The sequence below is a fragment of the Callorhinus ursinus genome, unplaced genomic scaffold (assembly GCF_003265705.2).
Source record: "Callorhinus ursinus isolate GAN/ISIS: 27379988/994484 unplaced genomic scaffold, GSC_fseal_2.0 scaffold11, whole genome shotgun sequence".
In the NCBI taxonomy this organism is placed as follows: Eukaryota; Metazoa; Chordata; class Mammalia; order Carnivora; family Otariidae; genus Callorhinus; species Callorhinus ursinus.
This window is the reverse complement of record NW_027397073.1, coordinates 47,084,035-47,110,246: the sequence shown is the minus strand read 5'-3', so window position 1 is coordinate 47,110,246 and position 26,212 is coordinate 47,084,035. Positions and strand designations below refer to the sequence as shown.

At 42.6% G+C, this 26,212-nt stretch overlaps 1 protein-coding gene across 1 annotated transcript in view; it reads left to right on the top strand.

Annotated features, from left to right (window-relative positions):
* LAMA3 (laminin subunit alpha 3) overlaps window positions 1–26,212 on the top strand; it is a 263,227-nt gene that overhangs the window by 71,955 nt on the left and 165,060 nt on the right. Inside the window, exons 8-11 of the mRNA XM_073897993.1 lie at window positions 3,314–3,432; window positions 17,039–17,129; window positions 19,210–19,341; window positions 20,702–20,764. Coding sequence (XP_073754094.1) covers window positions 3,314–3,432; window positions 17,039–17,129; window positions 19,210–19,341; window positions 20,702–20,764 — 405 coding nt within the window. The remainder of the gene's footprint in view (window positions 1–3,313; window positions 3,433–17,038; window positions 17,130–19,209; window positions 19,342–20,701; window positions 20,765–26,212) is intronic.

The window sequence follows — 26,212 nt, the reverse complement described above, 5'->3', positions numbered from 1 at the left end:
TGCACCAGCTTGCATTCCCACCAACAGTGTAGGAGGGTTCCCCTTTCTCCACATCCCCGCCAACATCTGTCGTTCCCTGACTTGTTAATTTTAGCCATTCTGACGGGTGTGAGGTGGTATCTCATTGAGGTTTTGATTTGGATTTCCCTGATGCCGAGTGATGTTGAGCACTTTTTCATGTGCCTGTTGGCCATTTGGATGTCTTCTTTGGAGAAATGTCTGTTCATGTCTTCTGCCCATTTCTTGATTGGATTATTTGTTCTTTGGGTGTTCAGTTTGATAAGTTCTTTATAGATTTTGGATACTAGCCCTTTATCTGATATGTCGTTTGCAAATATTTTCTCCCATTCTGTCGGTTGTCTTTTGGTTTTGTGGACTGTTTCTTTTGCTGTGCAAAAGCTTTTTATCTTGATGAAATCCCAATAGTTCATTTTTGCCCTGGCTTCCCGTGCCTTTGGCGATGTTTCTATGAAGAAGTTGCTGCGGCTAAGGTCGAAAAGGTTGCTACCTGTGTTCTCCTTTAGGATTTGGATGGACTCCTGTCTCACGTTTAGGTCTTTCAACCATTTGGAGTCTATTTTTGTGTGTGGTGTAAGGAAATGGTCCAGTTTCATTCTTCTGCATGTGGCTGTCCAATTTTCCCAACATCATTTGTTGAAGAGACTGTCTTTTTGCCATTGGACGTTCTTTCCTGCTTTGTCAAAAATAAGTTGACCATAGAGTTGAGGGTCCATTTCTGGGCTCTCGATTCTGTTCCATTGATCTATGTGTCTGTTTTTGTGCCAGTACCATACTGTCTTGATGATGACAGCTTTGTAATAGAGCTGGAAGTCCGGAATTGTGATGCCGCCAGCTTTGCTTTTCTTTTTCAGTATTCCTCTGGCTATTCGGGGTCTCTTCTGGTTCCATACAAATTTTAGGATTATTTGTTCCATTTCTTTGAAAAAAGTGGATGGTATTTTGATGGGGATTGCATTGAATGTGTAGATTGCTCTAGGTAGCATTGACATCTTCACAATGTTGATTCTCCCAATCCATGAGCATGGAACGTTTTTCCATTTCTTTGTGTCTTCTTCAATTTCTTTCATGAGTATTTTATAGTTTTCTGAGTACAGATCCTTTGCCTCTTTGGTTAGATTTATTCCTAGGTATCTAATGGTTTTGGGTGCAATTGTAAATGGGATAGACTCCTTGATTTGTCTCTCTTCTGTCTTGTTGTTGGTGTATAGGAATGCCACTGATTTCTGTGCATTGATTTTATATCCTGCTACTTGACTGAATTCCTGTATGAGTTCTAGCAGTTTTGGGGTGGAGTCTTTTGGGTTTTCCACGTACAGTATCATATCATCTGCAAAGAGTGAGAGTTTGACTTCCTCTTTGCCGATTTGGATGCCTTTGATTTCTTTTTGTTGTCTGATTGCTGTGGCTAGGACTTCTAATACTATGTTGAATAGCAGTGGTGAGAGTGGACATCCCTGCCGCGTTCCTGACCTTAGGGGAAAGGCTCTCAGCCTTTCCCCATTGAGAATGATACTCGCTGTAGGTTTTTCATAGATGGCTTTTATGATATTGAGGTATGTACCCTCTATCCCTATACTCTGAAGAGTTTTGATCAAGAAAGGATGCTGTACTTTGTCAAATGCTTTTTCTGCATCTATTGAGAGGATCATATGATTCTTGTTCTTTCTTTTGTTAATGTATTGTATCACGTTGATTGATTTGCGGATGTTGAACCAGCCTTGCAGCCCAGGAATAAATCCCACTTGGTCATGGTGAATAATTCTTTTAATGTACTGTTGGATCCTATTGGCTAGTATTTTGGTGAGAATTTTTGCATCCATGTTCATCAAGGATATTGGTCTGTAATTCTCTTTTTTGGTGGGGTCTTTGTCTGGTTTTGGGATCAAGGTAATGCTGGCCTCATAAAATGAGTTTGGAAGTTTCCCTTCCATTTCTATTTTTTGGAACAGTTTCAGGAGAATAGGTATTAATTCTTCTTGAAATGTCTGATAGAATTCCCCTGGGAAGCCATCTGGCCCTGGGCTTTTGTTTGTTGGGAGATTTTTGATGACTGTTTCAATTTCCTTAGTGGTTATAGGTCTGTTCAGGTTTTCTATTTCTTCCTGGTTCAATTTTGGTAGTTGATACATCTCTAGGAATGCACCCATTTCTTCCAGGTTCTCTAATTTGCTGGCATAGAGTTGCTCATAATATGTTCTTATAATTGTTTGTATTTCTTTGGTGTTGGTTGTGATCTCTCCTCTTTCATTCATGATTTTGTTGATTTGGGTCATTTCTCTTTTCTTTTTGATCAGTCTGGCCAGGGGTTTATCAATCTTGTTAATTCTTTCAAAGAACCAGCTCCTAGTTTCGTTGATCTGTTCTACTGTTCTTTTGGTTTCTAGTTCATTGATTTCTGCTCTGATCTTTATGATTTCTCTTCTCCTGCTGGGTTTAGGCTTTATTTGCTGTTCTTTCTCCAGCTCCTTTAGGTGTAGGGAAAAACCCTTAAGCATCCTTCTTGATGGCACGCAGTGTTGTCATTCTGTGGAGTCAAGCGTATCCAGCAAGTGTTTGCTGAGTATTCACTATGTGCTGCAGACTGGGTTCTATTGCAAACAAAACACAAGGGGTCCCTGCCTTCATAGAAATGACAGTCAAGCAAAGATACTATTGTTTGCTTACCATTTCCCTAGAATTAGACATTAAGATTATTTCCAGTTTATTGCTACTGTAAATAGTGCTGAGATGAGAAACTTAGAATATTGGCTAAGAGAATAGGTTTTGGAGTCAAATACAAGTCAGGATTCTGCCTCTCTTATTGGAGACATGCTTTAACCTCTCAGAGCCTTAGCCTCAGCCTCCCCATCTGGTCTCTGGGGATAATAGTATCTACGTTAGAGACTTGTTGCATAGATTAAATGAAATAATGCATGTAAAACACTTTTCACAGTGTACCAAGAGCTCAGTTATTCTTGGTAATAGTAGTAATAGCAGTAGAAGTATATTCCCATTGTGCATGAAGCCTAATTGGCATTTTGGTTTATCTTAATTTGTTGTAAATATATATATAGTGAGAGAGAGAGAGAGAGAGAGAAAGCCTCTCCCATTTAATACCAAATGAAAGAAGCTGTTAATCGCATATTGTTATAGGTGAATCTTTGTGTAAAAAATCCCTAAAATTTTCCACTGAGAATATGGTGGTCCAGAATAGACTTAGTAAAGTGGTGCAATGAGTGGTAATACTATCTAGGGGAATTTACAAAATGTCTCATAGTAATGATGGAATACTAACTTAGAATGACTTTTTCAGCATGCAACTGCCATGGTCACGCCTTCGACTGTTACTATGATCCAGATGTTGAGAGGCAGCAGGCCAGCTTGAATATCCACGGCATCTATGCGGGTGGAGGGGTCTGCATTAATTGTCAGGTGAGTTACAATTTAGGTTAAAGTGGATATGTCACTGTAGGAAAGGAGCATTCATTAAGCCAGGCTCCCAGAGAGATATCAATAAAGTGATATGCAATTGAAAGTATTTTCTATAAACATTTCTCTACTTTTATACACAAAAGTCCTTGTTAGCTGGATATAATTTTGGGGTTATATGGAAAATGGACTGAGACAGGTTTGTCCAAATTTTATTGATTAGATTCTTCATTTAGGTCTTTGCCTAAATAGGGAGGAGAATTGCCGGCTGTCACCATGGATGCTATCCATCTTGTGGTAGGAAGGGTCTGAGATAGTAGGGCAAATAGGTGTCAACTTCTGTGCTGATCCTAAATCCTGTTTTCAGACAGATTCTGAATCTAGACACCATGAGGAAGAACATCATGATCAATTAATGAAGTCTGCCATTGACACTTAATAAGAAACACTGATTTTTCATCCCTTCTGTAGGACAGTTGGGTTCACTAGAAATTAGCCAAGAGGAACGTATGGTAGAGGAAGATATAATGTTCATGAATTTGGTCCATATTATCACTTTGTGTTGTGTGCTTTTAAAGTGATGTTTTGTTAATGTTGCCTTTAAAAAGGTACTCTTTTCATGAGATGTCCATTTATATGGAACCAGGGCCACAACTCCTTAGGGACCCACCATCCTGCACCTTTCTCCCACTCCATTTTGTATCATTTGTCAATGCAGGTAATTAACTACAAGTAAAATATAAGTCATAAGTTTCTTACAAATGATAGATTTTTTGCACAAATGAAAGATCCCAGGATCTTCTTAAGACTGTGCTCTTTAAGACCCTCAGGTGATTCACTGGCACATTAAAGTTGCAGAAGCACTGGACTGGGATGTGTAGATAGAATCCTTTCTCCAGATGAAGGAGTATGCCACTTCCATATGTCTTTAGAACACCTTGTTCTTCCTCTTCCTTCTCTCAGAGATATTCTGTTTTGTACCTTGCTGTTCCAGAAAACCATCAGTATAGTCCTTTTTTTCATAGTGGCTCTGCGAAAGCATTTTTCTTTTGCGTAAGAAATTATTGAAATTTGCTTAGGTTCATTGCATTTTTTTCCAACTTAAACTTAAAATGCCTTGTTTAAGTTAGATACTTAGCATAAGTAACTTAAATTTTTTTATTGTGGTGAAATATACATAACATAAAATCTACCATTTTAGCCATTGTAAGTATATATCTCTGCATAATTAACTTTTATATTATATTTATAATCCATGAACAAGTAGAGAATTCTGCCTTTGTTATGGATTAGTACCTCCAACAGGACCCAAAGTTTCCACAGATAATAACTATAAACTATAGACAAAATACAAAAACAAAAAAACAGGAAGTCCCTTTTCCCCCAACCAGTGATCTGAAGACAGTGGGGAGTACATATGAGCAGGAAGGTACTGGAGGGAAGCTGCTGCTTGGCAAAAAGGATCAGTGTAGGGTGAGCTACATATATTTTTGACATTTAGCCAGAGGACAGACCGAAGTTGATGCCTTGTGGTGTAGCTAAAATTCCTCTAGAAAATCTAGAGTCCTTCTGCCCTGAAGTACAAGAGTGCAGACCTTGGATGGAACAACGACAGTTTTTGGAAAGTGACTGGGGAGTCCAGGAAAAAAGAAATCAAGAGAGAAAAGAATCTCTGATTCTGTGTATAGAATCATCCCAAGTTTCTCACTGACCCCTGAGCCATCTATGCACAGAAAGGCTTTCAGCTAAGAGTAAAATAATTTATTTGAGATTTGAATTAGCACACAAAGAGTTACAGTTTTCAGTTTGGGAAAAGTCAAGTTAATTATGTCACAAAACAAAACAAATTCAATATTCTTTAGAGAAATATTACAGAACCCAGAGTCTCTACAATGTAATATTTATTATGTCCAGGATACAAGCCAAAATTTTTTGACACTTGAAGAACCAAAAATTGTGACCCATTCTCAGGAAAAAAAATAATCAATAGAGACAATCCTGAAATGATCCAGATGTTGAAATGAGCAGTTAAAGATTTTAGAGCTGCTATTATAACTTTGCTTAAGAATATATATAAAAATATGTTCACAATGAATGAAAAGATAAGAAGTATCAGGAGAGAACTAGAAACTATAAAAGGAACTTAATGAAAATTCTAGAACTAAAACATAGAATATGTTAGATTATGGATGGGGCTAATATCAGAATGGAGGTAATAGAAGAAAGATTCAGTAAATTTGAAGACATATCAATAGATATTATCCAGTCTTAAGAAAAGAAAGAAAAAGATTTTTAAAAAAAATTAATTAACAGAAACTTACAGACTTGTGGGACAATATCAGATCTAACATATATGTAATTGGAGTCCCAGAAGAGAGGAGAGAGAATGTAGCAAAAAAGGAAGAAAAGGAAGAAAGAGAGGAGGAGGAGCAGGAGAAGAAGCAGCAGAAGCAGCATCAGCAGTGGTGATGGTAGCAGGAATGGCAAGAAATTTCTCAAATTTTTCAGTAGATTAGGATTCAAGAAACTTAGTGACTCCCAAGCCAGATAAATACAAGGAAAACCACTCCTGGGCCTAGCAGAGTCAAACTGCTGAACACCAAAGAAAAAGTGAAAATCTTGAAAGTAGAGAAAAACAACACATCACAATGACTGTGAAGTTCTTATTAGAAATGTGGAGGCCACAAGACAGTGGTAAATACCTTAAATGTGCTAACCAAAAAAAGAAGGAACTGTTAACCAAGATTTCTATATTTAACAAAAATGTTCTTCAACAAGAAAAGCAAAAGGGCAAATATTTCTGATAAAATAAAACTGAAAGAATTTGTTACTTGAGAGATTAGCACTATCAGAAATGGTAAAGGGAATTCTTCAGGTTATAGAGAAATGATACCAGATGGAAACTCAGATCTTCAGCAATATAGCCTAAGGATAGTATATTAAGATGAGTAAGATTTATCCCAGGAAAGCAAGGTTGATTGAACATTCAAAAATCAATCTGTAGGCTGAGGAAAATGGTGGAGTAGGAGGACCCTAGCCTCACCTCAACCCATGGATATAACTAGAGAACACTCACAGCAGCGTAAATAACTCAGAAAACAACCTGAAGACTGGCAGAATAAACTCCACAACTCAGTGTAGAGAAGAGGTCACACTCAAAAGGGTAGGAAGGGCAGAGATAGGGAGCTAAATGGACTCACAGGACTGTCAGTTGGGGGAGGGGCATAGGGACACCTGAATCCCCTTTAACGTTTGGCTTTGAAAACCAGAGAGGCTGGATTTCATGAGTTCTTACAATCAGCAGGGCTTAAAGCCTGGACTTTAAAAAAAATCGCCCAGTAGGCTCTGTTCTGGGAGTGCCAGGGGCAAGAGGAAACCGAATCCCTGCCCTTAAAGAGACAGCACAACAAACAGTCTGTGGAGATACAGCAGAGAAGCAGCAGTTTGAAAGGAGCCTGGGGGACATGGGAGGGAGAGTGATTTACTCATCTCAGAGCCTGTCCAGGAGGCAACAGAAATCACTGGGGAAATCCTCCACGAACAAAGAAATTGGCAGACACCATTTTTCTCCCTTGCCCCCCAGTGTAAACACATGGGCACCAGAGGGACTGGCTACCTATCTTGTGAGCACTGTTGCCCCACCCGCATTCACTGTGCTTCCACCAATCCACCCCTCTGGATAGCCCACCTCAGTCTGGCATGGCAGGGCCCCTCTTGCACCAGATGTGGATGCAAGGCTTGCTGGCACCACCACCTGGCTGCCACACCCACCCTGTACTGTGCTTCCAAGGATCCACTCCTTTGGATGGTGGCTCAGTTCCAGTGCTGCTGGGCCCCTCCTCTAGAGGACAGAGGGGCACAAAGCTTACTGGCACTATAACTCCTGCACCCCCAACCCCACACTTGGCTTCCATGGAGCCAGACGGGCTGCTTTAGTCCCGATGCTGCAGGGTCCCTCTCATGGCATGCAAAGCTTGCTAGCACTGCCTCCACACTGTGCTTTGGGGGATCCACCTCCTCCAATATGCTGTTGGCCAGAGGCCGTACAGGATGGTGCTGTAGGCTTGGCAGTATGTAAACAGCCCCTACAATGGCCAGCACCACTCCGAAGTGATTCTTGCCCTGGAGAGGGGGAAAGATAACTGCACAGACCAGTCAGATGGAGGCCCCAACAGTTGGCCGAGGGCAGACACCTGCTCTGATTGCAGGCCCTGCCCACCAACGAAAGCTTCTCAGGGGACAATACAGGGAAGGCACCCTGCAGTTTGGTGCTACTGCATCTCTGGCAAATGCCTAGTCTGACTAAACTCAAGGTCAGGGTGGCCCCAGACTGACCCCCTAACCCACTAAGACAAAGCACTGCCCAAAAGAGCAAAGAGATCCACTGCAGATGCCTGGGCTGAAGGAAAAAGCAACTCAGCCACAATAGCAGGGTGCATGCATCACACATAGGAGATACCCATGCAGTGCCAGGTTCAGGTGAAAGGGGGGACACTGCATTGCAGGGCACTACAGAACCTCTTCTTCATAAGGCCATTACTTCAAGTGCAGAAGTAGCTGACTTTCCTAACACACAGAAATAGAGAGAGTTCGACAAAATGAAGAGACAGAGGAATATGTGCTAAATGAAAGAGCAGGACAAAACCACAGCAAGAGACCTAAGCAAAATGGATATAAGTAATATGGTGGATAGAGAATTTAAAGCAATGATCATGAAGATGCTCACAGGACTTGAGAAAAGAGTGGAGGACATTAGTGAGACACTTAAGAAAGAGACGGAAGAAATAAAAAAGAACCAATCAGAGATGAAGAACATAATAAATAAAATTAAAAATACACTACATGGAACAAATAGCAGGCTAGAGGAAGCAGAGGAATGAATTAATGACCTGGAAGACAGAGTAATGGAAATTAATCAAGCTGAGCAAATGAGAAAAACAAGAATTATGCAAAATGAGAATAGACTTGGGGCACCTAGGTAGCTCAGTTGTTGAGCGTCTGCTTTCGGCTCAGGTCATGATAACAGGGTCCTGGGATCGAGCCCTGCATTGGGCTCCCTGCACAGCAGGAAGCCTGCTTCTCCCTCTCCCACTCCTCCTGCTTGTGTTCCCTCTCTCACTCTGTCTCTCTCTGTCAAATGAATAAAAAAAAAAAAAAAACCAGAATAGACTTAGGGAACTCAGTGACTCCACCAGGCATAATAACATTTGCATTATAGGGATCCCAGAAGAAGAGACAGAAAAGAGGGCATAAAATTTATCTGAAGAAACAATAGCTGAAAACTTCCCAAATCTGGGTAAGGAAACAGATATCCATATCCAAGAGACACAGAGATCCCCCAACAAAATCAACCCAAGGAGGTCCACGCCAAGACACATGGTAATTAAATTGGAAAAAAAATAGTGACAAAGAATTTTAAAAGTAGCAAGAGAAAAGAAGACAGTTACATACAAGAGAAATCCCATAAGGCTATCAGTGGATTTTTCAGCAGAAACCTTGCAGGCCAGAAGAGAGTGGCATGATATATTCAAAGTGCTGAAAGAGATAAATCTGCAGCCCTCAAGCCTATCATTCAGAATAGAAGGAAAGATAGTTTCTCAGTCAAACAAAAACTAAAGGAGTTCATAACTTACAAGAAATATTAAAGGAAGAGGCTATTTGAGTAGAAAGGAAAGACCATAAATTAGAATATGAAAAATAAGTATATTTTTAAAAATTAGTCAAGGGATTCACAAAAGGATGTAAAATATGATTCCATATATCTAAAATGTGAAGTGTGGGAGAGGAGTGAATAATGGGTTCAAATTTAAGGACCATCAACTTCATGTAGACTACTAGATGCAGAGGATGTTATATACAGACCTAAAGGTGGGACACCTGGGTGGCTCAGTTGTTAAGCATCTGCCTTCAGCTCAGGTCATGATCCAAGGGTCCTGGGATTGAGCCCCACATCGGGCTCCCTGCTCGGCTGGAAGCCTGCTTCTCCCTCTCCCACTCCCCCGCTTGTTGTTCCTGCTCTCACTATCTCTCTCTCTCAAATAAATAAATAAAATCTTAAAAAAAACCCCTAATGGTAATGGCAAATTAAAAACCAGTAATAGATATGCAAAGAATAAAGAGAAAGGAATTCAGGTAGGTCACTAAAGAAAGTCAGCAAACCATGAAAGAGAGCAAGAGAAAAAAGGATCAGAGAAAAACTGTAGAAATAACCACAAAACAAGTAACAAAATGGCAACAAATATATACCCATCAGTAATTACTTTGAATATAAAAGGACTAATGATCCAATCAAAAGACAAAGGGTGACAGAGTGGATAAAAAACCAGGACCCATCCATATGCTTCTTACATAAGACTCATTTCAGATCAAAAGACACCTGCAGATTGAAAGTGAGGAGACGGAGAACCATTTATCATGGCAAATAGGTGTTAAAAGAAAGCCTTTTGTAGCAATACTTATATCAGACAAAATAGACTTAAAAAAATAGACTATAACAAGAGACAAAGAAGGCCACTATATAATAATAAAGGGACAATCCAATAAGAAGGTATACTAATTGTAAATATTTATGCACCCAACATGGGAGCACTCAAATACATAAAACAGGTAATAACAAACATTAAGGAACTAATTGATAATAATACAATAAGAGTAGGGGAGACTTTACCACCCTACTTACCTCAATGGACAGATCATCCAAACAGAAAATCAACAAGGAATGACATGCTGGCCCAAATTGATTTAACAGATATATTCAGAACATTCCATCTTAAAATGGCAGAATACACAATCTTTTCAAGTGCACATGGAACAGTCTCTAGATAGATCACATGGTAGGCCACAAAACAAGTCTCAACAAATTAAAAAAGATTGAAGTCATGCTATACATCTTTTCTGACCACAACACTATGAAACTAGAAATCAAAAATCTGGAAAAAGCACAAATACATAGAAGTTAAATAATATGCTACTAAACAATGAATGGGTCAACTAAGAAATCAAAGAATAAATAAAAATTATGTAGAAGCAAATGAAAATGAAAACACAAAGGTCCAAAATCTTTGGGACGCAGCAAAAGCTGTCCTAAAAGGGAGGTCTACTTTAAGAAGCAAGAAAAATTTTAAATAAACAACTTAACCTTATACCTAATGGAACTAGAAAAAGAACAAACAAAATCCAAAACCAGAAGAAGGAAGGAAATAATAAAGATTGGAGAAGAACTAAATGATATAGAAACTAAAACAAACAAATAGAACAGATCAATGAGACCAGGAACTGGTTCTTTGAAAAAAATCAAAATTGATAAACCTCTACCCGGACTCATCAGAAAAAAAAAGAAAGAAAAAAAGAAAAGGACTCACATAAACAAAATCACAAATGAGAGAGGAGAAATAACAAGCAACACCACAGAATTTATCTTTCACAAATGATGTTGGGAAAACTGGATGGCTACACGTAAAAGAATGAAACTGGACACTTTTACACCATACACAAAAATAGACTCAAAGTGGATTAAAAACCTAAATGTGAGACCTGAAACCAATAAAAACCCTAGAAGAGAGCACAGGTAGTAATTTCTTTGATGTTGACTATAGCAACAATTGTGTGTGTGTGTGTGTGAGAGAGAGAGAGAGAGAGAGAGAGAGAGAATACAAGTGGGGGGAGAAGCAGAGGGAGAGGGAGAGAGAATCCTAAGCAGGCTCCATGCCCAGCATGGAGTCTGATGTGGGGCTTGATCTCGTGACCCTGAGGTCACGACCTGAACTGAAATCAAGAGTCAGATGTTTAACCGAGGCACCCAGGTGCCCCTGGTAGCAACATTTTTATGGATGTGTCTCCTGAGGCAAGGGAAATAAAGGCAAAAAAGTATTCAGAGTATATGAAAATAAAAAGCTTCTGCACAGCAAAGGAAATAATCAACAAAACTAAAAACAGCCTACAGAATGGGAGAAGGTGTTTGCAAAGGACATACCTGATAAAGGGTTAGTATCCAAAATACATCAACACCCAAAAAACAAGTAATACAATTGAAAAATGGGCAGAAGACATGAACAGACATTTCAGACCTACAGATGGCCAATAGACACATGAAAACATGCTCACTATCACTCATCATCAGGGAACTGCAAATCAAAAGTACAATGAGATATTATCTCACACCTGTCAGCACGGCTAAAATAAAAAACATGAGAAACAAGTGTTGGTGAAGATGTGGAAAAAAAGGAACTCTCTTACATTGTTGGTGGGAATGCAAACTGGTGCAGCTACTGTGGAAGACAGTACAGAGGTTCCTCAAAAAGTTAAAAATGGAACTACCCTACAATCCAGTAATCTCACTGCTGGGTATTGACCCCCCCAAAATACAAAAACAGTAATTCAAAGAGATACATGACCCTGATGTTTATAGCAGCATTACAATAGGCAAATTAAGGATAAGGAAGATGTGGTATATATTCACACTGGAATATTACTCAGCCATCAAAAAGAATGAAATCTTGCCATTTGCAATGAGGTGAATGGAACTAGAGGGTATTATTATGCTGAGCAAAATAAGTCAGTCAGAGAAAGACAAGTATCATATGATTTCACTCATGTGGAATTTAAGAAACAAAATAAATGAGTAAAGAAGAAAAAGAGAGAGAGACAAACCAGGAAACAGACTCTTAACTATAGAGAACAAACTGATGGTTACCAGAAGTGACGTGAGTGGGGGGATGGGCATAATAGGGGGTGGGGATGAAGGAGGGCACACGTTGTGATGAGCACTGGGTGATGTACGGAAGTGTTGCATCATTGTATTGTACACCTGAAACTAATATGACACTGTATGTTAACTATACTGGAAATAAAATAAAAACTTAATAAATTAAATCAATCTGCATAATTAATCATATTAATAATAAAAGAGAAGGATCATGTGAAATACCATTAGACAAAACCAATTCCCATTTTACAATAAAAGCTCTTAACAAACTAGAAATAGAAGTGAAACTGCAATCTGATAAATGGCATTTATGAAAAACATGCAACTAACAAAATATTAGTGGTGAAATATTAAACTCTTTCCTTCTAAAGATTAGGAATAAGGCAAGAATGCTTGCTTTTCACCAATTCTATTAAACAGTGCCCTGGAAGTCCTAACTGTTGCATGCCTTAATCAAAAAGAAATAAAACGCATTACTATTGGAAAGAAAAAGTAGTACTGTCTGTATTTGCAGATGACATAACTATTTATGTAAAAAATCTTAAACAATGTACAAAACAACTACTAGACCTAATAAGTGAATTTAGTAAGGTTGTGGGATACAGGATGATGTATAAGAATTAATTGTATTTTTATATTCTAGCAGCAATCAATAGGAAAATGGAATAAAAACTCAATTTAAAATCATGTCAGGGGCGCCTGGGTGGCTCAGTTGGTTAAGCGTCTGCCTTCGGCTCAGGTCATGATCCCAGGGTCCTGGGATTGAGCCTCACATCGGGCTTCCTGCTCAGTGGGGAGTCTGCTTCTCCCTCTCCCTCTGCCTGCCGCTCCCCCTGCTTGTGCTCTCTCTCTCTGTCTCTCTCTGTGTCAAATAAATAAATAAAATCTTAAAAAAAAATAAAATCATGTTGGGGCGCCTGGGGGGCTCAGTCGTTAAGCTTCTGCCTTCGGCTCAGGTCATGATCCCAGGGTCCTGGGATCGAGCCCCGCATCGGGCTCCCTGCTCAGCGGGAAGCCTGCTTCTCCCTCTCCCACTCCCCCTGCTTGTGTTCCCTTCCTCGCTGTGTCTCTCTGTCAAATAAATAAATAAAATCTTAAAAAAAAATAAAATCATGTCAACAGCATAAAATGCTTAGGAATATATTTAACAAAAGGCATGCAAGACTTCTATACTAAAGCTAAAAAAACACTGCTGAGAGAAATTTAGAAAAACTTAAATAAATGGAAAGTTGTAACATATTCTCAATATTGTTAAGATATCATTTCTCCCCAAATTATGATCTAAGTCTTGAGCTTACTCCCTAGCTGTTGTTCTTGATGTGTTGGTTGTCCTATTTCCAAATTGTTTGTCTCCTCCACATACATATACCCCATAAAGCTAAGAGATGGCACCAAGAACTGCACATGCAGCCACATTCCCTCCTGCACCAAATCCCCACAATGTGACAGAAAAGATGGTAAACAAGCAAAATAGCCTCTCCTTCCGGAATCTACAGTAGCATGAAAAGTAAGAAAAAGTGTCACCAACAAACCAGGGATTTCAGGAGATTCCAGAAAGATGCAAAGTAGAAACACATCCATGCAGGAGAGCATAGCTACAAACGGATGGAATGGTTTGGAAGTACTCCAAGAAACAACAGAAGAATTAACTATGGGGCTGCGTCCAAATCTATGAAACCTTATTGGAGTTTATTAAAAGAAGACCTATAGGGAGAGGCATCATGTGTTTCCAGACTCAATACATAAATATACCATTTCTTCAAAACCAACCTATAAATTAAGTACAGTTATCAGAATTCCTATAGGATTTTTTTAATGAAAATTGACAGAGTGATTCTAAAGTTCTTATCAATAAAAGAACATGAGAGGATAGACAACAGATGAAGAGTTATGAGGGAATTTGTCTCCCAAGATAGCAAAACATTCTCTAATAGAGAATCTAGGAACACATTCATGTAGATGTTTAAATTTGGTTTACAGTAAAATTGGCGTTTCTAGTGGAAACGAAAGATGGATGTTACATAAATGATGTTGGGACAATTGGCTCTTCATTTGAGGTAAAAAATGTAGCCTATCCTATGTCATATATAGAGGGACATGGGGAGTCTTAACTAGGAAGGGAAGGGGGGGTGCTGCCATAGCGGAGTCATTTGGCTTGGTGAGCTGCAAGGTGATGCTTCAAGATGAAGTTTGAATTTGCTTGTAGAATACACATGCCCTATGGCAAGGTATGCCTATCAGAAACCCAGCTGTTCAGGCTGCTATCACAGATGTACCGTAGCATAGGTGGCTTGAACAATAAACAGTTACCTCTCACAGTTTTGGAGGCTGGGAAGTCTAAGATCAAGGTGCTGGCAGATCCAATATCTGGTAAAAGCCCACTTTCTGGTTCACAAATGATTGCCTTCTCATTGTATCCTCACGTGGTGGAGCGAGATCATCTCTCTTCTTTTAAGGGCACCAGTTCCATCATCAGGTCTCCACCCTTGTGATCTGATTGTCTCCCAAAGGCTTCATCTTCAAATACCATGATATTGGAGATTAGGTTTCAGCATATGCATTTTGGGGAGGGGGGACACCAGCATTCAGCCCATGGTACCACCTAACCTGGCCATCTCCCACCTTTTCTAAGGAGTGCCGGTAATGGCAGAATGAGAAATATCCAACAGCAGCTCTGGGCTGCGCCTGGAGACGCTCAGGTGGCCAATCAGAGAGCCCGTAAGAGAGCCAGGTCGTTATCCTGCAGGGCAAGCAGTTGTCAAAGATGGCCACATTCTCATATGTTGTTGATTTTATTTTTATTTCTTGAGTTTACTATTTTAAGTATTGGTTTTGGGGTATGTGAAGTTTAAATTAGGGTGACCAGTTCCCTAGGATGTTGTATTAGAGTAAAGACCCAAAAGAAGCCAGAGAATGAGTCAGGCGTCTGTGTGGGGGAGGGCGTTCCAGGCAGAGGGGATGGCAGGGCAAAGGCCCTGAGAAGGAGAAAGGGGGCCATGTGGCTGGAGGGGAGTGAGCAGGCATAGATAGGTTGGAGACGTCACAGAGGCCAGATCATGTTGGCCTTTGGAAGAAAAATCAGGTAGGGGGCTTCCTGGGACAGTGTGGCCATTGAGTAGCCTAATCGTCTCCATGTGGGCTTGAGGTTCACAGAAATGGAAGCCAGCGACAGTGTTGTAGATGTGGTCAAGGAATTGAGAGGAAAAGGGAGAGATGGGGTTTACCTGAAGATGGAAAAGCATCTTGGAAACGTTATGCGTGGAGGAATTAGATTATGTCAATGATCAGAGCCTGGGGTTTTTAGGTAAGCCTTCTGTAGAAAGCCTCTCTAGGTGGTACCAAAGGAAGGGGTAAGTGGGGTGGGGGTAGACTTATTTCCTGCATAGATTCCATCAGCCCCCACCTCACTCCTTGGTTTGAGGTTTTCTCATCTTGTGTGACGTGTCAGGCAAATGCAAATTCAGGCCCCCGTTCCTCCCAGTGAGGTTGCTTCTCCAGCAGCCCCCGTATAGAAATCCGGAGCCACCACTGTCCTCGGGGCTCCATCTGGCCTTGGTCCAGCCATGGCGATAGTATCCATGGGTAAAGTGGTATGTCATTGCCCTCAGGCAAGGTGAGGGTCCTAGAGAATACTCAAGATTTGGAGGCAAACTACAGGCACTATGCCATCCGCACGGTGATTTGCGGCTCTCTTTTGGTCATTTGTTGCTGTTCTTTGCATCTTAAAAATATAAGTTCTCCGTGGCAGGTGCTTTATTAACCAAAATTTGTGGTAGAAGGGAGAGGTGGGGCTGCCCACTTCAGAGAAATTTGCCTTCTTCAATGGGGAAAAATTGGGAGCCAAGGTCAACCTGATGTCCTATGATGAGTCACAGTGGCAAGCAATTGGCTCTTGATCGAAGAGAGGTGGACTACAGCTGTTCCTTATTTGTCCAAATGTTTATGCATGCGAATATTAAGTCAGAGAAGTGGCCAGTGCGGTTTTAGACCTGAATGTTAAAGTGAATTCAGATTTTAGCCCACAGGACAAGGAGTGGTAATAAATAAAAATCTGTAATTAATAAAACCATCTAAAATGGGGGAGAGCATTCAGAAAAGGATCTTTGTTCTCCACTCTGATTCTATGCAGACTCCTTTTGGATCAAAGTGTGTTATATTTGTGTTTTCTTTTCACCTTCCTGTTGCTTTCCTTTACATTGAGAGAACACTGGCCTTCTAATTGCTTCCAAGTTAAAGAGCAAGAGAGGCAGACTTGCGTTAGATCCATGGTGTGTAGTTCTTGGAAACTGATGATGCACGTTAGGCAATTTGATTTGTGACAATTACAAGGATTAACCATGAAATATAAAAACCCGCCTAGTATTGTACTTTAAAATGAGCTCTGCGCATGAGACTCGCACCTACATTTCCCGTTCACGTAACAGAAGTGTTGGTAATGGTTTCAGGACTAAAGCACAAATAAAATCTGTGTGTGCGATCTCTTCCAAAATCGGGGAAGATAAAAATACACACATGGCCCTTTATTCCCTGGTTAAACCTAAGGATGATTTGTTATCCACTCACTCCTTCTGATAGAAACTGGGAAGGGTAGGGCTCTTGAATTTTTTCCTCACTGAAATGTCAGGTGCTTCATGGAGCAGATTCTGGGGTAGAGGGGAAAACCCGGGCTGTCTAGTTCATGGAACTGACCCTCGTTTCCTCTTTCAATGGGGAAAAAAAAATCCAGAGCCACCTGTAAGCCAGTGCCCTGTGGTAAATCTTGGAGACTCAAGGTCAAGATCAACGCTTAGTTTTTTGACTTTGAAATTACAATAGTGTATGACAGAATGGTTTCACTGGATGAATAGCACAAAGTATGGACTTTTCCAGGACTCTTCTTTCTAAGTTTCTCGCATTTCTTTCTAGCATAACACAGCTGGTATAAACTGTGAAAACTGTGCTGAAGGTTTCTACCGCCCCTATGGTGTTCCAGTCGACGCCCCTCACGGCTGCATCCGTAAGTTTCATTTTTGACTTGGAATGTCTTGGACGGTCTGTACTGTACTGTTTCAGGGCGCTCATTGGGCTAAACTCTGATGGGATAGTCGTTTCCTTCCTTCCCTCTTTCTTCACATTGTTGATTCTGCTCCAAATGTGGTAGTGAAGAAGTTTGAAATAATGTGAGAATTATCAAAATGTGACAGGGACACAAAGTGAGCAAATGCTGTTGGATAAAGTGTGCCGATAGTCTTGCTCGACGCAGGGATGCCACCAACCTTCAATTCATAAAAAAACCCATAATATCTGCAAAGCACAATGAAGAAAATAAAACGAGGTGTGCCTGCATATTCTCTAAGATGTAATGAATGACATGCTGGCAGAAGCACCTGGGGAACATTAAGCTTTGGGCTTGTCACACACCGGCCATCTAACAAATGGTAGTTCCTCTGTTTTCTGTCATTTTGACATGTTTCTGTGATCTCCAATAATTTCAAATTTTGGTCTGCATTAGCATCCAGACAACATAGTAATGATTTCACAAGGATTTAATAATGGTCATGTTATCTAAAACAGTTGTGATTTATTGGGCACTTGCTATATGCAAGGTATTTTGAAGTAATTTCACAGATGTGTAATTATCACAACCAACTTAGGACACTGTATTATTAGTTTCATTTTTAGATACAGGGAAACCAAAGGCTCTGAGTAGTTCGCTATGTTGGCCCAGTTGCCCAGACTACTAACTGGTAGCTCCAGGATCCAGGTCCTGTCTGTCTGATGGCTCTGTACCATACCGCATCCATGATATAGCAGAATGCCACCAGGTTTTCCCTGGGGAATTATCAGTCACAGGTCAGACTATGGACTTTGCCTTACCTGTGTCATCTGTTTTATGCTCTCTGGCTGTCACCGTTGGAAACAGTTCAGGCCTGAAGTTGGCTGCTGTGCCCACTGTCCCCCCAGATTCACTCATCATATCATTAACATTGGAGGGCATCAAAGTCCAAAGAATGTGTGAACTCTGATTTGCCTCTCTGTTGGGCATTCATCCTTGTTCAAAGAGTGTTCCTCTTTTCCCTCCCTCTCCCACATCATCCCACGAGGTATGTCCATCACTTTTCTTGGGCCCACGAAGAACAGGCCTTAGCGAAGGAGACCAGGACATCGCAAATGCATCCTGAATCCCTTTCCCGGAATCACTGTTCTCGGTGATTCTCGGCTCTCCATGACTGTTCTAGGTTCTTTCTTCATCACTGAAGTGGTTTCGCAGTCTTGCAAAGATGTTACAGACATAGCATAGAGAATCCACAGGATGCATCAGTCCTAAGCAAGTTAAGCAAAGGACACCAGAAGAAGCTAGCCTGGAGTGGTACTTGCTGCCCACAGTTTCCCTAGCTTCCCAGTTCCTCACGGGGCTTGTACTTCGCTGTGTTCTGATAGTATTTTTGCTGTCCAAGGTCAGGACTTGCCAGGTCAGGGGAAGCTCCCAAGGGAGGGGTTACCAAGCCTCTTGTACCCCAAGTATGTCTATCTGGAATGCAAACCTAACAGTCGTGTTGGTTGCCAAACTGCCTTCAGTAAGTCCCGTCACTGGAATCTAACATTTGGGTTATGGGCACAATCTTGCTGTGCTGTCCACATGTTATATATCAATGTCGACGCATCCTGCACTCGTGACCACATTGCACCTAGGTGATGTTGACCACCACGTGGACATTCGCAGTTGGCTTGTGGCCCGGGGGAGGGGGAGAGGGGGACTGTGCCCAACAGACCTACCAGGGGCTGCAGCACCGCTCCCACCCCCCCCAGCCCCTCTGACTGGAGTCTGTGCACACCTTGCCTCCGATGCATGAGCCAGACAGTGCTCAGCGTAATAAACTGTATTCTCGAGAACTCAGTGCGGATGCCTTTTAAAGCTTATCTCTGAGGGTCCCTGGGGTTTGGTCGATGCAAACGATTAAGCAGGTATGAAGTGGAAAACAGGGTGTGCCCTTTCAAGAATAACCGGGGCCAACAGGAAAGTAGTACACACTGCGTGAGAGGTGCTGGGGACAGGGCCACCTTCCTGAGTGCACTGACGGCTGTGCCTCTCCTAGCTTGCAGCTGTAACCCCGAGCATGCGGAAGCCTGTGAGCCGGGCTCAGGCCGCTGCACCTGCAAGCCGAATTTCCGAGGAGACAACTGTGAGAAGTGTGCAGTTGGATACTATCACTTCCCCTTTTGCCTGAGTAAGTAGCCCCGGCAGGTGGAGAGGCGTCCGTTCCTGGCACGTAGCTGGTGCATTCACACCCGAGGGCACAGCGGGCAGGGTGGTGGCACCACAGACACGGGGCCACATAGGCTGTATTCCCATGAAAGTGTTTGCAGAAGTTCAGAGCGTAACATTTATATGACTGCACTTTCTAGTCTTATTTATGCCCGATGATTAGGTTAGGTTGTGCCATAGAGACTGCCATCCCAGGAGGTCAGAAAACAGTGATCCGTGTGTGTGATTTCTCTTCACAAAAGAACTTAGAAGAAGTGTCAAGGGTGCCAAATGTCCGTGTGCACACACATAGTGTGTGTCAGTGTTTTGGGTGTCTGGGGGATGTGTTGCCCCTTGCCCACTGTAGCACTGGCCAGATTACCATGGGCTCCCACCTCCCCTACTGCAGTGATCGGAGGGAATGTCTCAGCGTCTGAGAGAGAGAATATAGGTATCTGGTAGAAACACCATAGAATATGAAACAGGAGAGTCTGAAATCAGCCCTGCAAATTGTAACAAGAGCCATGATTCTGTTTGTTCTGCTAAAGTGTAAAAACTGCTCTTTTGTGTTAGGACAAAGAAACACTGTCTCAACGCCCCCCCCACCCCCCCTTGCTGAATTCGTTCTTGCATTCCCAGCTTTGCGGGGCAGGGAAAGCATCATGTGTTGTAGGACATGGGGGCAGGACACATGTGAATGGGGTGATTTTATGTCCTGGCTCACACCTGCTGTCCCAGGGGAATCATTAAACTAGCTCCCACTTTCACCATCCAGTAGCCTAATTTGGAGGATGAATTACATGATCATCTTATATTTAAAGAAACTAATTTTTTAAGCAGCGGTATTCAGTTAACACTGAATTGAGGCTCAATCCACTTAGAATCTGTAACTATTTAGATACAGGCTGAGCAGAAACTGCACTTGCCTTTTTAGTGACAAAAAGAAACCTGAAACAATTTTATGGCATTAACCAAATTTTATGGGGAAAAAAACTTGAAAAAAATAAAAAAAAAACTGTTCTCAATTTTACATTAAAAAAACCAATAAAGATGCTAAAGAAACCAAGCTCGTCACTGCTTAGCCTGAGACATAGCTATTGTGAGCACAAAATACCCATTTCTGTTAGTTTAATAGACAAATCAGAATGTCTGACCAGTCTGGTTTCAGTTGCATGTATATATATATATATATATATATAGCAGTATTGCCTTTCTCTAAATTAGGCTCCACATGCTACTTTTCACGAAGTTAGAAGGGCTTCTTTCTAGTTCATGCAATTTAATATTTTACTTTATCATCTCTTTAATCTTTCTCTGTATTTTTTTAAAAATGATTTTTCTAGGAATTCCCATTTTCCCTATTTCTACTCCAAGTCCAGAAGATCCAGTAGCTGGAGATATAAAAGGCAAGTACCCTCTCTTTTGGTTTAACTTCAATGGAAATGTTGTGCTCCATATTATTTTTTTACTTCCTACGCCTGCTACTACGCCCAAGTTCAAGTGTTCCTTACTGGAGCCTGGCAGGTGCCTTGCAGGTATCATTCTCTATGCCAGTCTGTCTTTTGCATGATGTTCCCTGATTAAGGAGACTAAACAGAGCTTGGATTGTATGTCACTTGCTTCCTCAGAAACTTCCAGTGGCAATCAGTTGCCTACTGCCTTGTTTGGGGTCTACAGAGACCCTGAGAAAGGATTTGAGCCCAAGCTGTCGATCCTGGAGGTGATCCCAGGAGACATCAGTAAGGGGGCGAGTCAGGGAGTAAAGGGATCCAGTATGAAGATGCATTAGCAAGCAAGGTCCTTATAGCACCTGGAGCTCCATCCCTCTAGGCATCTCTAGGAGACAACATAGAACTCGCTCGGCATTATCCCAGCTGACAGGATAACTTCAGTTACCTGCCGCCGACGGAGGGCTGCTTCTGGGGCTTGGTGTGCTGGGAGGCTGAGGAGCTCCTGCAGCCAGACAGGTTCCCCTGGGCAGAGGTGTGCAGGGAGCAGCCTTTGGGGTAGGGTGGTGAGTACTGGGAGGGTGTGGGTGCTACACTTACCTCATCATTCATTCTGCAGGTGTTAGGATCACCTGTCATGTGCCCAGCACCATTCTGGCTGCTGGGGACTTAGCAGTGAACAGAATAGAGAAAAGTCCCCAGCTCTCCTATAGCTTATATTCCAGTGGAGGGACTCATACAATAACAAAAATATATACAAACCACTAAAAAATGAAATCTCTGATATGTTAGATTATGATATGCAGGGTTGCGCCCTGCACAAGGGTGCTACTTTTAAGGGGCGGGGGAGACTTTCACACTGTAGATATAAACTAACCCATACGAGGAATATTCTAGGTCTTGAGATTTGATTCTGGAGCTGGGGGCGGTGTTCTAGGTAAGCCCACAATAGCACACGCAAGGACACACCCACTCAGGAAGGCACACTGCTCCAACATCCAGGCACAGCACACGCACACAGCCCATGACTGTGCCCCATCTGGACCATGTTGACCTCACCCACTGAGCTTCTCACCCCCTCCGGGGCACCAGTAGCAGCCTGACGGTCACATGACGAGGGAAGGGAGTGAGTACCAGGGGTGTGTGAGTACACCTGCCCCTCCTCCTGGTGTGTCCAGTGTGTGGGTGGGCAGAGAAGGGGCACTTGGGACCAGACAAGAAGATGGTCTCTAGAGAATTCTTTTCCACAGAAGACTTCCATTTCTTCTGCAACAATATAACAGCTCAAGGCTGCAGAAGACAAGGCGAAGTGCGGGGCTGGGGGAGGGACAGGCGGATGCTGTGATGGGAACTTAGAGACCCTCTCTTCTGGCTGTTCCTTTTTTCTGTCTGTGAAATAAGTTTCAAGGTCAGGGCAGGAGGTGAGGTTGGGGAGGAAGCTGTAGGGTTGAAGATATAGAAGGTATGAAAGTGTCATCCTGGGATATGGGGGAGAGCATGGGCTTGGGGAATGTTGTAGGATTTGGGGGCAGCGCAGAGGACTTACGTGCGCATAGCCAGCTCCTCTGGCCAAACCATGGTGCTCTGTGTTGTTACGCGGAGTTATTGCCGTAAGCCTTCACCAGACACTTGGTCACCTGAGGACAGCAGCTATGTTTCTAATTCCTGCAGTATCTACCCTGCCCGTAGCGGGTGGGATCCTGACCATAGTGGCTGTCTGCAAATGTTTCCTTAATGTTTCTTCATTGACTAGAGTGGAACTCAGCTTTTGAGCCTTGATTACACCACGCATCTTGGGTTTTCTTCCACAAGAATGTCTTAGATCTCCCATTTACTGTTTCCAGTAATCCTTTTGTTATTCAATTCTTTTTCCTCCCCAGGTAAGACTGGCGGTGACTTGGGGGCAGGGGGGAAGAAATCTAATTGAATTTGAAGGGATGTTCAGACATCTGTTACAAAATACAAGGGAAGTCTTAGAACACCACCTCAGGGAAAAGAAGTTTCAACGAGTGCAGTAAGATCTGTTTGGGAATTTGAATGCACACATATCACTTCAATTTGGTCTTTTGTTATTGCATTTTAAAAACATACACTTTGGGGCCTGACTCCCAGCAGTGAATATGAGAAGCTCAAACATCCGGGGCACCTGGGTGGCTCAGTTGGTTGAAGATCTGACTCTTGGTTTCAGCTCAGGTCGTGATCTCAGGATCCTGGGATCGAGCCCCACCTCGGGCTCCCTGCTCAGCAGGGAGTCTGCTTGAGAATTCCCTCTTTCTCCCTCTGCCCTTCCTACTCATGCTCGCTCGCTCTCTCTAAAATAAATAAATCTTAAAAACAAAACAAAAAGAAGCTCAAACATCAGAAGATGCAGAACACTGGCTAATACTGAGCACCCTCCTACCCCTGAGAATTTTAATTCATTAAGGCCCATTGGTGTTTCATGTTTCCATGTTTTCTAGTACAGTGGTTCTTTTTTTTTTTTTTTAAGATGTTATTTATTTATTTGACAGAGAGAGAGAGAACACAAGCAGGGGGAGAAGCAGGCAGAGGGAGAGGGAGAAGCAGGCTCCCCGCTGAGCATGGAGCCCAACATGGGGCTTGATCCCAGGACCCTGAGATCACGACCTGAGCTGAAGACAGATGCTTAACCGACTGAGCCACCTAGGCACCCCTAGTACAGTGGTTCTTAAACAGGACTGTGTTTTAGAATCCCTTGCTTTTACAAAGTAGAAATTCCTCTGTAGCACCCCAGATCCTAATCTAGTTTTCCAGAATGAAGTCCAGGATTGTATTTTGAACAAGTTTTCCAGATGATACTGATGTATGTCTCTTGTTAGGAACCACTGCTCTCGTTACTGGAAATCCCATTTAGGGGTTGACAAACTGTTACCCCCAAATGGTCAGATGGTAAATGTTTTTGGATTTGTAGGCGAAGTTGCAAATACTCGATGTTGCTGTTGTACCAGGAAAGCGACCGTAGACAGCATGTACATGAAAGATCTAGGTTGTGTCCTGGTAAAATTTCATTTACTAAAACAGGATGGATTTGGTTCTGAGACCATACTTTACAGATTGTGAGATTATATCAGAATTTCAGGGTTTAGGATTCTGTACCCAGGCAATTGTATTTTACCAGGAGATTCCGAAGTGCAGCCAAGATTGAGAACCACGTCACTGGAAAATCCATATGCTCAGTTCCAGACAGGATGACGTGAAGCAAAAGAACAGAGCAGTTTTGCAGATCAGAATGTTTTCAGGTTGTTTTTATTATATTTCATGACCTTGGATATCACTGAGGTTTTCTGGGTCCAAGGGATCATTTATATCCACTTAAGATTTATTTCTAGGAAGTCAGTGTATCATGGACACATCTTCAAGGGCTCCCTTTGAAAATGATAGCGTATGCAAAACATACACTCTAGGCACATGCACATGTTTATGCCTCCAAGTTCAAAGAGCGGGGACCAGCAAAACAGCAGCTGCAGAAACTTGACCTAGGAGATCGAGGCGATCTGGGGACGATTATGCCCATGGGGCCTGAAGACATGGTGCCCAGGAGGTTTGTTGACAAATATCATGAAAAGGGTTTGAGTCTCTCCAGTCACTTTATAATTAGCTACTTGCCTTTGCCAGAGCTTTGAGGTCAGTGTGGTTGGGGCTGGAGGACATGTTCACTATGGGAACTCAGAGGTGGCGGCCACAGCCGTTAGAACATGCTTTCCTAGGGCCAGGCATGTCATCTGCTTGGCAGGTGGGCCAGTCGCTGTTGTTGCAGAGACCTGTCAGATAAGGCTTAAAGACGGACAGGCAAATCCTGGTATCTCTGTTGGAGGCTCTGTGTGGATGCCTATACAATAGAATTCAAGGGATGGTGTTTACTAAAAAGAATTGAAGGTATTCAAGAGTATATTTAGTGTGTTTTTCATTCATTAAACATTCCCTAAGTGCCTCCTCTGTACTAGGTACACTCCCTGCTCCCTGGACGCTCCTTCCTAGGGAAGACACAGGCAGGTAAACTGTTAAAACAGCAGGAGCTAATGCTAAGTCTGGGCGAGAACACAAAGGGGGGAAGCCAGCAGGAGGGGTGTCCTTACAGAATGAAGGGAGGGAGGGAGGGAGGGAGGCAGGCAGGAAGGAGGAGGGTGGGAGCTGTGGGGGAGCTTCCCCAGAGCGGGAGAAGGCTCTGAGTCGTGGGGCATGACGGAGTTATCCAGGCAGAGGGACAGCTGAGAGAAGGCATGGGGACAGGAGTGGGACGGCAGGTAGGTCACTGGGGCTGAGTCAGTGGTGGGGGGAGAAGTTCAGGAAGAGGAGAGGATTAGGGAAAGACAAGAGCCGGCAGCCAGGCTCAGCTGTGTGGGTTGCAGGGCGCAGCTGCACCCCATCTGCAGGGGCGCCATATCCATGGAGGACGCCAAAGATTTGTATCTTTATGGTGACCATTGTACGGCAAGTGTCAGAAAAGCATCTTGAGAAGGGACGCTTTTCCTAGGCTTACTATGTCACGCATGTCAGACGTTGGGTTGTGTCCTGAAGGCATTGTCTCACCTTTGAGGAATTTAAACTGGAAAATGGTATGAGAAGGTTGGTGTTTTAGAAAGATCAGTCTTGACACCGTTATGGAGAATGGATTGGAAGGGGCAAGATGGGAAGCAGTCAGCCTGGTTAGGAGGCTCTCAAAATAATCTAGGTGAATGAGGATGAGGCCCTGAACGAAGGCTCTAGAACTCTGGAAGCAGGGGAAGATTCCAGAGACTTTCCTGAGCTATAACCACTATGACCTGATGGTGAGGTGTGGGGAAGTGAGGGTCAGGGAGTCGTGAGGGGGGCCTCCAGGTTTCTGACTCTGTGTGGGATGATTTGCTACGTAAGGAAGAAGAAATGTTGAAAAGTGAATTTCAGAAACAACTTAAAAAAATGCATAGGTACTAGATGCTTTCTTTTCTGTTTATAGGTGGTTGTAAATCAGTATTCTTCGGGCCTTGAAGCCAACATAAAGTTCAAGTATCTTATTGAATTCCAATGCTTGGTTTTAATGCCCAGACTGTACCTGACAGTCAAATTTTCTCTTTCCTGTGGACTCACATGGTGGTCTCAGGGTTCCTGGAGGGTGAGAATGGAAACTGCAAAACCTGTTGTGACCTGGGCTCAGAAGTCGCACCAGAGCATTTTCACTTGCTTCTGTGGGTCAGAGCACAAGTCATGAGGCCATTAAGTGATTTCAGTAATTAAAGTGTTGGCTCAATCTGTTAAGAGTCCAACTCTTGGTTTCAGCTCAGGTCATGATCTCAGGGTCCTGGGATGGAGCCCCATGCCGGGCTCTGCACAGAGCGTGGAGTCTGCTTGAGATTCCCCCCCCGCCCCCGGCCTCCGCTTATGCTCTCTCTCTCTCAAAATAAATAAATA